At 47.9% G+C, this 11748-nt stretch overlaps 1 protein-coding gene across 2 annotated transcripts; it reads right to left on the bottom strand.

Annotated features, from left to right (window-relative positions):
* Positions 1-5473: 5473 nt before the first annotated feature.
* On the bottom strand, positions 5474-11742 carry CCDC97 (coiled-coil domain containing 97). Of its 2 annotated transcripts, none has more exons than XM_020810863.3 (5): positions 11599-11742; positions 9513-10466; positions 8395-8676; positions 6959-7088; positions 5474-6128 (listed from the first exon to the last, which is right to left on the bottom strand). In XM_020810863.3, exons 1-5 carry the CDS (start codon positions 11639-11641, stop codon positions 6014-6016), a joined length of 1524 nt encoding a protein of 507 aa, XP_020666522.3. In that variant the 5' UTR covers positions 11642-11742; the 3' UTR covers positions 5474-6013. The 2 variants fall into 2 exon arrangements, with proteins under 2 accessions (XP_020666522.3, XP_020666523.3); XM_020810864.3 differs by lacking the exon at positions 11599-11742 and adding an exon at positions 11403-11423.
* Positions 11743-11748: the final 6 nt, after the last annotated feature.

The following is an 11748-nucleotide window of genomic DNA, read 5'->3' as shown; positions in this document are numbered from 1 at the left end:
GTGTGTGTTCTCACACCCTACGCGCAGGCTCCCACTCTCTACTCACCAGCACTTATTCCCCATAAAGGGTTTGTGTCCAGCAAAGGGACATAATGATTTTACCAGCTTTGCTTGTACGGCTTTTCCAATAAATCTCTTTCTCATTTTTTTTCCTACTGAGCAAAAAGAGAAAGCTCTTCTCTCATGACGAACCGGCCTACTTGCTTCCATTTCACCTTCGTAGCTGATTCAAACATGCGGTCGGTCCGTGTCTGCCGGTCAAAAAACCCTCATTACCCGGCGACCTGGTGCGGGATCCGCGGACGACCTCCATGGGCTGGGCCGGGGTGTTCGAGGCGAAACGGAAACTTCGGCTGGGGGCATTCCAGCCGCGATGGCTCATGCACACATGGAAGTCATCATGCGATAGCCGCACTCCTTCAGCGTGCAAGGACTTGTCCTCGGGGGTCAGATTCACACTCGTGTTGTTGCAGCGGGCGTGCCGCCACAGACAAAAAAACGACATGGGAGACGCTCCATGGGCGAACCGGCCCAAGAAACACTACACTCTTGTGCCTTTTTGAACCGTCACCCTTCCAACTCAACACAAAGTTGAGGCTGCTGTACATAACTATAGGCAACCGAAGAAATGGGGAACTGAAGATGTTTCTGACCTCACTCTCATTCTGCGCATATATCTGATTGATTGATTATTCTTCATTAGATTCATGTTAGCCTTCCCCTTCTGCAAAAACATTCTCCGGATGGCCAACATACATAATAGGACATAGGACAGTCTCTGCCATCAGGGTTACGATCTGAAACACAAGACACGACACACAAGGAAAAACAGATGTGGGGAAGGTAGGAGGGGGGAAATGCAGTTGAGAGCCTCTCTGTAGCCTAGGGCCAGCCAAGGTTGTGTCAGATGAATCATAGGGAAAAAAAGAGTTGGAGGGACCCTAGAAGGTTATCAAGTCCAACCCCCTGCTCTGTGCTTAGAGGGGGCCTGGCTGGTCTCTCCATCGTTCTGTCTACAGTGAGCGACATGCGTGGGTGTGCTTGTTTTCTGAACGTGGACATGCTTCAGAAACCCAGCTTTTGAAGACGGGGGGTGGCTTAGTATCAGTCACAACTTCGTACAAGTTGCTTATACCAAGCCACCCCCACCCCCTGGGCTGCTTAATTTAAGAATATAATTAAACGCACACACATTTCCTTCCACACAAAGTTACATGGCCCAGAGGCAGGTTGGGGAGGCTCTCCCTGCCATGATCCGGCAGCATCGTGCCAAATGCGCTACAGTCATTCTTGCTTCGCAGAAGTCACAGGCCCAAAAGGAAACTACAAGGATCTACACGTTACACAGACAGCTTTACAGCCTCCATTTCGTACACAATGGGAAAAAGAGGTTAATTGTATTTATCCAGAAAGATGGGTTATCACCAAAGACTAAAAGTGAGTAAATACTCATAAAACTACCAAAACTCCACCAACGCTTCCGGTTAAAAGTCTCATCAATAGAGATCAGCTCATAAAATACATAGACTTAGCCTTTGTATTGAGCTTGCTGGAGTTCTGCATGCAGCATCATAACAATTAACAAAGCGTGTCAGGACAATTTCCCCTCCTTTTATTCAAAAGAAAGGCTGCGAAAGAGAGATAGCAGATTACTCCGGACCACTTTGCAGGCACACACTTGCCCCGGTTTACTTTAAAAACAACACCAATGTTTAAAATGTGGTAAAAAATGTCATCCTGCATGGATTGCTGCCTTGTCGTGGCGAAGGGGCTTGAGTCATTCAGAGAATCGATGGGCTATGTTGTGCAGGGACACCCAAGACGGACAGGTTATAGTGGACATCCTGGGCGTCAGTTGAACTAAAATGGACAGGAATGGGTGAATTAAATTCATATTATCATATCTAATATTGTGGGCAAGAATCCCGTAGAAGAAATTGAGTAGCTTTTGGTGCTGGAGGAGGTTCTTGAGAGTCCCCTGAACTGCAAGGAGAAGAAACCTATCCATTCTGAAGGAAATCAACCCTGAGTGCTCCCTGGAAGGACAAATCCTGAAGCTGAGGCTCCAAGACTTTGGTAATCTCATGAGAAGAGAAGTCTCCCTGGAAAAGACCCTGATGTTGGGAAAGTGTGAAGGCAAGAGGAGAAGGGGACGACAGAGGACAAGATGGTTGGACAGTGTCACCGAAGCGACCAACATGAATTTGACCCAACTCCGGGAGGCAGTGGAAGACAGGAGGGCCTGGCGTGCTCCGGTCCATGGGGTCATGAAGAGTCAGACACGACTTGACGACTAAACAACAAAAAAGAACGAAGAAGGCCAGCCTTAGAATTTCTGCCCTAAAACAAAGAGGTTATGCAGAATGGGAATAGCAGCTGTTTCAGGGTGCAGAAGCTCTCAAAAACAGCACCGCATGTTCAAAGAGAGCACAGCACACATCTCTACCTCATTTTAAAAAAACTCCAGGCAAATAGAAAGCTAGCTTGTCAGGAATATATATATATTTTCAAACCAGCATTCTCTGTAGTGTACCACATTTCTATACAAAGAGAGGTTTTCTCACATGGAAGACAGACTATTTCAATATTCAACTCCACCATCGCCACCCCAAGGCCAGAAAGGAAGATACAAGACTCTCTGCCTTCTGGGTTCTATGGGGATGCCTGGGTGGCAGACGGGAGCCATCTCGCGTTAAGTGCAGACAATGCAACACGCTGCAGAAAGAGGAATGCAATCTTCCCTCAGCGTAGGGGATCCCTCCTACTGCTCGCCCACAAGCATTTCTCACCAACGTAGGAGGTGTCATGTCAGAACAGGCACAAACATTGCAGGCAAACCTCCTTCTAGGGTGGATTTTTGTTATGGGGTGTGTGCGTTTGTGTCGAAAAATACCTCTCCAACGCCTGCAAACGGTGGATAAATGTCTATGGAAATCCCCTTGCTGAATAGGGAGATGAGTCAGGCGTTCGTGGGTAGCTTGGCAAGGCAGGGGAAAAAACCAAACAAACGCCCAGCCTAATTCTCAGGAAGGGGACAGGCGTGAAGATAAAATGGAGATACCCACATGGGGGCGGATAGGTTTGGATGTTAGGACTGCAGGCATGCAGCCACTTTCTAACATCTTCAACCCAGACACATGCATTTTGCCGGCTCAGTTTCCCCGTGCAGCCAAAGAAAACCTTAAAGCAGATGTCTGATCGTCCTTCTTTGGGAGCAACAGGAAAACTCTGCCGGGACAGGCTGACCAACGGCTGTAGGAGTAATTCACTGACGTGCGTGGCAATGCTGAGATAAATTTACTCCGAGCCTAGAAGAGCTTTATAATCAAAGCGGGGGGGGGGGGGGGGGGTTCCTTTCCAGATAGGCTTTGACATACAGACCAACCCCATCAGTGCCACCTCACCTCCGTGCTCTTTAAATTCTTTGCCTGTAGGACAAACGGGAATCAGGGGCTGGCGGGTTCCACCGTCTGTTGTGTTGGCCCCTGGCATTTTAGCAGGAAGCATGTCAACAAACATTCCATGACATCACAGCAGCTAAGCCTATGCTAGCTTGCGATATGTCATCTTATGATTCCAGCAAGGGTGGGTTTCCCACAAACACAGCACCACCGAGCAAGAATCAGTGACAATAATCGTGGCCCTTTCCTTTTCCTTGTTCTTGAAAAAGGGCAGTCCTGTGATTTCCAAGATCTTGGTTCCGGTCTCCGTTATCAGCCTGCTGAAGGAGCTCCATCCAGGATGGAGACAGAAGGTTCTGCTGAAGGTGTCCCGGGACAAGACAGACTTGGCAATGATTTTTTTTTAAAAGCAGGATGCTCTTCTTTGAAAATTCCTTCCCCAAGGAAATCCACTTACCAGCTATAGGCTGATCATTTCCACCCCACTCAACAATCTTTTTACCTTTCCAGGACTCTTGGCTTCTTGGCCTCTTTCGTCTACTCAAAATTTTCTTCTGCGTTTGCTTGTTTTGTATTTTGCTACAGCGACACCGTCTTTTTGCTATCGTGTCATTGCAAAAAACATCCCGGAAACGTCACCGACATGCTTCATGAAATAAATAAAAACGAAACCCAGGAGGAAAAGGAGAAATCCTGTCCTTATTCGAACCTTAAAATTTTTCAGACTGAAAGCATCAGAGGAAAGATGCTTTCTCCGGCCGTTCCCGTCTCTAAGGGCAAACAGTCAGTTTTCTCCAGCAGCTGGAGCAAAACCCACTTAGGGTGGCGCTGATGACTTGGTATCTCCTGGCTTTCGCTGATCAAAGCCACTAACCGTAAAAGCAGTGATCCTGAGATCTGGTTTTTAAAGGGAGCAACTGATATATTTTAAGATGCTTTTCCACCATGGGCCAAAGAGAGGCTGAACAACGTTCACTTTGTGCCCCCGTGTGTGTATCGCAGAACAGCTCTGAACGTTCTGTGCAAAGAGAGACGGAAAAAAAATATACTGGAAAGGTTTGGAGATCTCCCCCCCCCCCAGAACAAGAAAGCCCTTCAGACCACAAAAACTTTCTTCTCCTGTGCTAATAACACAAGCGTGGGCCGCTGCCCATCTGCACCCATCTTCTTGCTCATAATACTGTATATCAGTCCCTAAGATAGCTGGCTGAATAGCTCAGTGAGTTGGATTTTTGGTTGTGGAGCCAGAGGTTGGGAGTTTGGTTCCCCACTGTGTCTCCTGGGAGAAGAGCCAGCCTGGGTGGCCCTGGGCAAGCTGCACTATCCCAGGGCACCCCTGGAAGAAGGGAACAGTCAACCCCTTCCGAGTCTTCTCTACCTGGAAAGATTCGCCGTAAGTCAGAACTGGCTTGATGGCAGGTGATTGTTATTAGGTGGGTAGTGGTGGTTCTATGACATGTCACACTTTCTCTGCAACCTACACTTGAACCCATAATCAAGTTATGTGAGTAATCAGGCCTTTCTCGCCAGGTTACTCCTAAACATGTCCAAAACCATTTATAAGTTCAAGTATAGACTGCAGTTGGAGAAAATGACACATCATAGAAATCTCCCCCTGATTATTGTTACAACTTTTAAACTAGCAGTTTAAAACCAAAAAAACATGAAGGTCGCCATGTGGATCCACGCAATGCGTATCAGGCAGATGGGGCTTTTAGAAAACAGAAGCAAGTGGGTGAAAGATACGGACTCTTGAACACAGTAAGCAGATCAGGAGATTGCCACAAGGTGCTACTTCCTTTTAGTCAAGCAGAAGCAGTATATGAACCGTAATATCCATCGTTAAGGACAGATACAAGGAGCCTACACTCCCAGTCATTTTATGCCTTACTCCCCTCCCTCCTTCACTTTTTGAAAGTGTATCCCTTTAAGGGCAGGGAACGACATATTTTCACAGTGTACAATGCCATGAAGCCGCATTTATTTCTTGAGAATTACAGGGAGGATGGGACTGTTTAAAAACATAAGACAAGCTACAGCTGGGACAGCAACCCTTCCAACGACACCAGAAATTACTCAAAGGCTTGTTTATTTTCCACCTGCTGCAAAAATCACAGAACATCTCGCTGCTCAAACAGCAGAGGTATGTTTTACCGAAACATCCTACCTGCACGTAGCCAAAAGTGGGTGCTGGTTTCCTCTCTCACCCAAGACACCCCTAGCTTGACAGGCCAAGGGAGGAACAGCAAGCTTGAGGAAGACACTAAAACAGGAAAGGGCCGGAGATAAAAAGATAATCACAAATTGGAAAGCCCTGACATTTCAGATCCAGATTGTCGCTGTCGTAGCCCGAGGAGGACCGTCGTTCTTTTGTTAGCCACCACGCAGCACTTTTTTGGGAAGTCCCGTGCTGCAGGGCACCAAAGAGGCTGCAGGCATCATCCTTCAGCTCAGATGCCAACAGGAAGCTCCAATCCACAGCCACTTCCAGGAGCCCCATCAGGACCGGGTCACCCAGTTTAGCATAGGAATGGGAGAGGTTAGCAGGGTAGGAAGTCGAACCTCTGTGCCCCACATCGCCCTGGTGGCCTCAGCTCTGCTTTAAAGCCAGTCTACTCTGCTTCCATAGCATCAGCCTCTTCTGCCTCTTCCCCATCAAAGTAGCGCTCCTCCTCGTCCCGTGAGACTATGTCCAGGTTGTCAAAATCTGGATTCTCATCAACTTCACTGCAGATGGGGAGGAGGGAGAGAGAAGGGAGGAGGGAGTTATTTCCAAGGATGTATTCAGACTAATATATACATAAAGCAAAACGTCGTAGTTGAACTGACTACAGGATTACGTAGTATTATGAAAGCCTCTACTTCACCAGTTGCTGCTCCATACTACTAACACTGACCTATCTAATGAGTGGGGGGTGATTACTGGATTATAATATAGTGTTTACTTAGAGTGGAAATTAAAGATCCAACAATGGTGTATCTGCATTTTGATGTAGGAGGACAGTTTCAAAATTTAAAAAATGGATGACTCTTAAAATGAGGAAGTTCAAATGGTAGTCTGGCCTTCCTGCATCAAAATATAGATAACAGAGATAAGCACAAATCAGAAAAAATATATTTGTTTCAATTAGTGATTTGTCAAGGTCGATGAATCACAATTTTTTTCTGATGAACCAACAAATCTATTCGTCAATTTGCTTTTGACTTTAAAACCCTATAAAATGCCTCCCCCAAGCACCCAGAGACACCATATTCACAGAGAAGCGTCTACTGCCTCTCCTCTACAATCTCTCCACATTTGGTGAAGATTGGGTTTCAAACATCCAAGTTATACACCCGAAAAGGGGGTCCCCACCACCACCAGGAAAGTGCCCTTTAGCAGCTGGCTTGGGGAAAGCTATAAACACTAAGTACAGAAATATTTAAAAGAGACAAACAAATACTTTCAGACTGTGGGTAAGTGAATCAGTGGATACTGATCCTGGGAGAAGGCGGCTGCAGAAAAACCCTGGCCAACGGCACCCCCCTCAATTCTTCTTCCCGAGGTCTGGCCTCACCTGTAGTCGAAGTCCCGGTCCTTGCCCTCAAGGAAGCGCTGGTACATACGGCTGGTGAACTCTTCTCGCAAGAATGCTTTCTCTTCCGGGTCAGGGACCCATTCGTCCATCTCGCAGTTAGAGGCCTTGTCTAAGGGGGGGAAGCCACACCGAGGGGGGTCAGGAACCGTGACAACCACTGCACACAACACTGCCCTCCCTCCCTCCTGATTTCATTATTCAGCTACGGTTAAGAGAATCGTCAAGGTATGTGCCGTTGGCGTTTCTATTCCCCTACGTTCCTCCCCTACCTAAACATATGCATAACTAACATTAGCCTATTCAGATGGCTAATGCCTGTGTTGGAGGAAGTACGGCTGCAATCCACGTCACACATGCCAAAAACATTGCTAGCCTTTAAGATTCCACAAGACAGTTACTTTTGCTGCAAATGAATAAAGCAACGGTTCCCTGGGAATTATAAGGGTGGACAAAGGGCCCAAGGAGATCCATTAAGCCTAACATCTCAGCAGAGCTGTGATGCCATAAGTCTCTCCCTTCTATCTACCACAACACACCGCCTCTCCAATTTCTAAGCCACTTCGCCCAATTCTGTGTGATCTCTGGAGCCTACAAGCCCCAGTTCCCAGCCTCCCCCCTTCTGCCCACCACCTCCCCACTCATCCCACCCCATCCTCAGGTGGCCCATCATTCTCTTCAACCAGAGCCTTTGTTCGAACGAGTAGAATTTACAGCCTTTCCAGCACTCCAGGATTTCTGCTTTCTTGCCACAGCTACACAATCAGTCCGTTTATTGTTACAGCCTTTAAACCAATCGTACCGGGGGAGGGGGGCAAACCTTTACACGTTTTCCAAAATTCCAAATCCTTCATAAAAATGTTTAACAGTTTAAAATCTAATATCTAATGACCAGAGAGTTTCCGGGACCCGAGTATCGCCGTACAGAATGTGATTCAAGTGATCTTAAGGGTCTAGATCAGAAAGAAGAAGTTCGGGTCTGTTTTGTTTTTCCTTTTCTGAATGGCCACGAATTTTTTTTTAATCAGTGGGGGAGAATGATCTCCTTACGTGCCACCTCACAATGCAGGTGAGTGAAGAACCATGTAAAACTACAACAGCCACCCCGACTCCTATTTGAAGGGAAGACGTTGAAGAGTTGTACATGGGTGATCAAAACAGGATGGCCTTGGAGCATGTTTTTATTTGCCAGCCATTCTGTCTGGCTGAGCCTTGACCAAGCACCTCATGTTTAACACAGAACAGGACCCAGGGCATGCTGGCCTCTTTCTTCCATACCAGCCACAAGGCAGGGAGCTTTAAAAGCCTCCCGAGCCCTTCCTGCTCTGGGTCTTATTTAGAAGGAGCAGCTGCAATATTTCAAACACCCTGATTCAGAGAGCTGGCAATCCAAAAAAGAGCCACTGTTCTGGCCTCACCTTCGTCATTTTCATGGCTGCTATGTTCTTCGTCGTCCTCGTCCTCGTCGTCCTCCTCCTCTTCCTCCGCAGCCTCTTCCTGCTCCCGCTGGACCTGTAGCCGCCTCTGGATGACTTGCTCCTGGTAGGAATCCAAGAGGACCCCCGAGAGGGAGAGGGAAGCCTCTTCCTTGCAGCTGCCCAGGGCCTGCAACTCCTCCTCACTCAGGTACTGGCCAATGTACTGCTCGTAAAGGAGCGGGTCCCGGGAACGCATCTGCTCATCGCTGAAGTATTCTCCATCTGGAAGCAGTAAGGAGAGAGATGGGTTAGCAACGGAGAACTCCGGGAAACAAGGTAAAAGGCTGCAGCAACTGGCAGGTGGTTGGGGCCAGGGAAGACCAAAAGAGTCCTGCCAGATCAGACCAAGGAACTCCCCTCCCAATGGAGGCCAGGCAGGCCCCCCGTCTTTGTTGCCCTTCCACAAGGAGGCCAAGACCGTCCTTTTCAGGAGGGGTTTTCTCTGAGTGACTTGGCACAACCCAAAAGAAGCTTTTAAATGGATTGTTGTGCCTTGCTGCTTTTCAATTTGTTTGCAGAATTGATTTTACGCCTGACAACCTAGCCGTTCGAAAGCATGCAAGTGCAAGTAGATAAATAGGTACCACCTCGGTGGGAAGGTCACACCGTTCCATGTCTAGTCACGCTGGCCACGTGACCCCGGAAACTGTCTTTAGACAAACGCTGGTTCTACGGCTTGAAAACGGGGATGAGCACCGCCCCCCCTAGAGTCAGACACGACTGGACTAAATGTCAAGGGGAACCTTTACCTTTACTGCTTTTACGATATTTGTTTCGCTCAAAATATTTATAGACTTACTGTTTTTAGCTTTAAATATTGTGATTTTAATGATGTAAGCTCCTTGGGTAAGAAAGGAAAGGAGAAAAGAAAGGAAAGGAAAGATCCTGGGGATTTTCTTTCTATCCGTTCTATTACTAGTGAATGCAAGGACTTTTTTCATGAATATTCCCCAGGCTGCATTCTTAAACGCAGTTGCTAAGGAACTCCACTATATGTACACTTTCTGTCCACACAATGTGTAAAAGAATAAAACTCTTGCGCATTCAGACCCCTATACCTCTGATGAGCTGCTGCAGGGCTGCGTAGCGCTTGTTCCGCACCCGGGTATGCCGAGTTTTGCTCACGCCAGCCCTGCGCACTTCAGCGCAGTAGAAATCTGCCTCGTAGTTGCCAGAGAGGTGGTGGAAGCATGCCAGGTGCTCCTCCCGCAGGGCTGTCCGGAAACGTTCCAAGAAGACCAAGGGCTTGGTGTGGTACAGATCCCGTAAGATGGCCAACTTCTGCGCAGGCGTAAAATCCGGTTCGTCCTTCTGTTGGCTCTGGACAGCCAAACGGCTATTAGCCACAGCACTGAACATGGCTAAGAGTTTGGAGTCAGTCTCTTCAGGAGGCTCCAGTTTGGAGGCACCAACAGACTCTTGATTCCCACCATCCCAGAGGCATGATTTGATGTCATAAGCCTTCCCGCTGTGGCTGGCATTAACTTCATCAGTAATAGGACCGGATTTTCTATTACCCTTGTGAGAGAGTTCAGTGGCGCCATTTGCAATGTCTGCAGCTGGAGCGTCAGTCCTCAATTCGAGTGATGCACAGGCTGACCCAGACGTATCAGATAAAAGATCTGAGCCTGCATTCCAGGAGCGTCCCTTCCCATAATGCTGTGTTTTATATGTCTCACTCCTGCTCCAGGAATAGCTGTGTGGGTCTGGGACCCCTGTCATTTGTTCTCCCCAGTGAAGCTGGCGCCATGAAAAGCTCTCAGCTGCCTCGAATGGATAGCCAGCCAAGGCAGCTGCTTTCTCTCCATTCTTATGGGAACCTTCCAACAGCACACTGGGGGCCTTGCTGCTTCCAGGAGAGAGGCCTCTGGCAGCTGGGATTTCCACAGCCTCTTCTGCGGAGTGGAGTGGCTTGGTGGCCTCTGTTGCGTCTGGGAGACCGCTCTCCATCATCTCTGTGGCGGGAGGATTGTCCGTCGTTTCTTGCTCTACGCCCCTGAGAGTCTGAACACCTGGAAAGACAGAGAAATCTGTCATTTTGTTGCTCAAACACCCACTCTATCTCATCAGTGGGTAAATAATAACTAACAGCCCAATCACAGGCATGTTTAAGACCGGGCTCTTTTTGCAAAGTCTTGCCCCCAATTAGCAAGCAAGCAAAATAAGTTTATTGTATGGCACACACGCCATTGCAACATATATGGGATAAAACAATATAAAATGGTATAAACAACATAATATACTCCATTAAAATACAGTACAATACAATATTAAAGGCCATTTAGAATCAGGTCGATTTCTATTACGGTACAACATTTTGACATCGAAGGAGATGACAAAGACAGAAGGAAGACATTAATCAATGCCAGCAGCAAGCACCTATCAAGCGTTTTGGGGGGGGGGGAATAACCTCCAAAGCTTTTCTATAACCAGAACTCATTAGATCAGCGGAAAAAAAAAAGACGGAAGATTCAAAAAGGCAAGGACAGAATGTTCTCACATAAAGGGGCCGTTTTTAGGGTGCCTAACAGACTTAACACCTTTTGAACCCAGTGGTCGGACAATCTCCATTTCAGTACAAATGTTTTGCGGTGGGTAGGCCCAGGTTTCTCACATAACTTTTCAGAGTCCTGGCTCGGACACCCAGTTGGGTGGGACAGAAATGTAAGTAAGTAAAGCAGTAGATAGAGAGATTTGTATATGAATGTCCCCATCTCTATAAGTCAGTAAATAAACACACTCCATACATACACATGTATACACACAGTGACATATACATACAGAATACACGTGTGTGCACGTAAATAAACACACTCCATACACACATGTATACACACAGAGATATATACATACAGAATACACGTGTATGTACGTACACACACACACGTTTGTACGTATACCCTCCAGGAATCCCACCGTTCCCGCCACCTCTCCTCTCACCCCCTCACCGCTTAGCAGCCCCTCTGACTTCAGCAAAGAAAGAAAGGAAGGGCGTAATTCAAGTAAGGACGGGCCTGCGTGTCTCTCTTTTATAAATAAGCTAAAGGAGACCAGGCCACGGGCAGAGGGGGACCCATTTCCATGCAACACCACTCCTTCCCCCCGTCCCTAACGCAGCAGGCGCGTAGAAAACCGGACACTCACCGGGCGGCTTCGCCTCCGGAGGGGCGTCCCCTCCCGCTTCCATCCCCGGACTCCCGATCCCGCTCCGAAGGCGGAAGACCGAGCTACCCGGACGGACTCTCCGAGAGGAACTTCCGGTTCTGGCGGTGCGACGGCGAAAGAGTTCCCCCC

The sequence above is a fragment of the Pogona vitticeps genome, chromosome 9, assembly GCF_051106095.1.
Source record: "Pogona vitticeps strain Pit_001003342236 chromosome 9, PviZW2.1, whole genome shotgun sequence".
Classification (NCBI taxonomy): Eukaryota; Metazoa; Chordata; class Lepidosauria; order Squamata; family Agamidae; genus Pogona; species Pogona vitticeps.
Note: the sequence above shows the minus strand (reverse complement) of the source record. Positions and strands in the feature narration are given on the sequence as shown.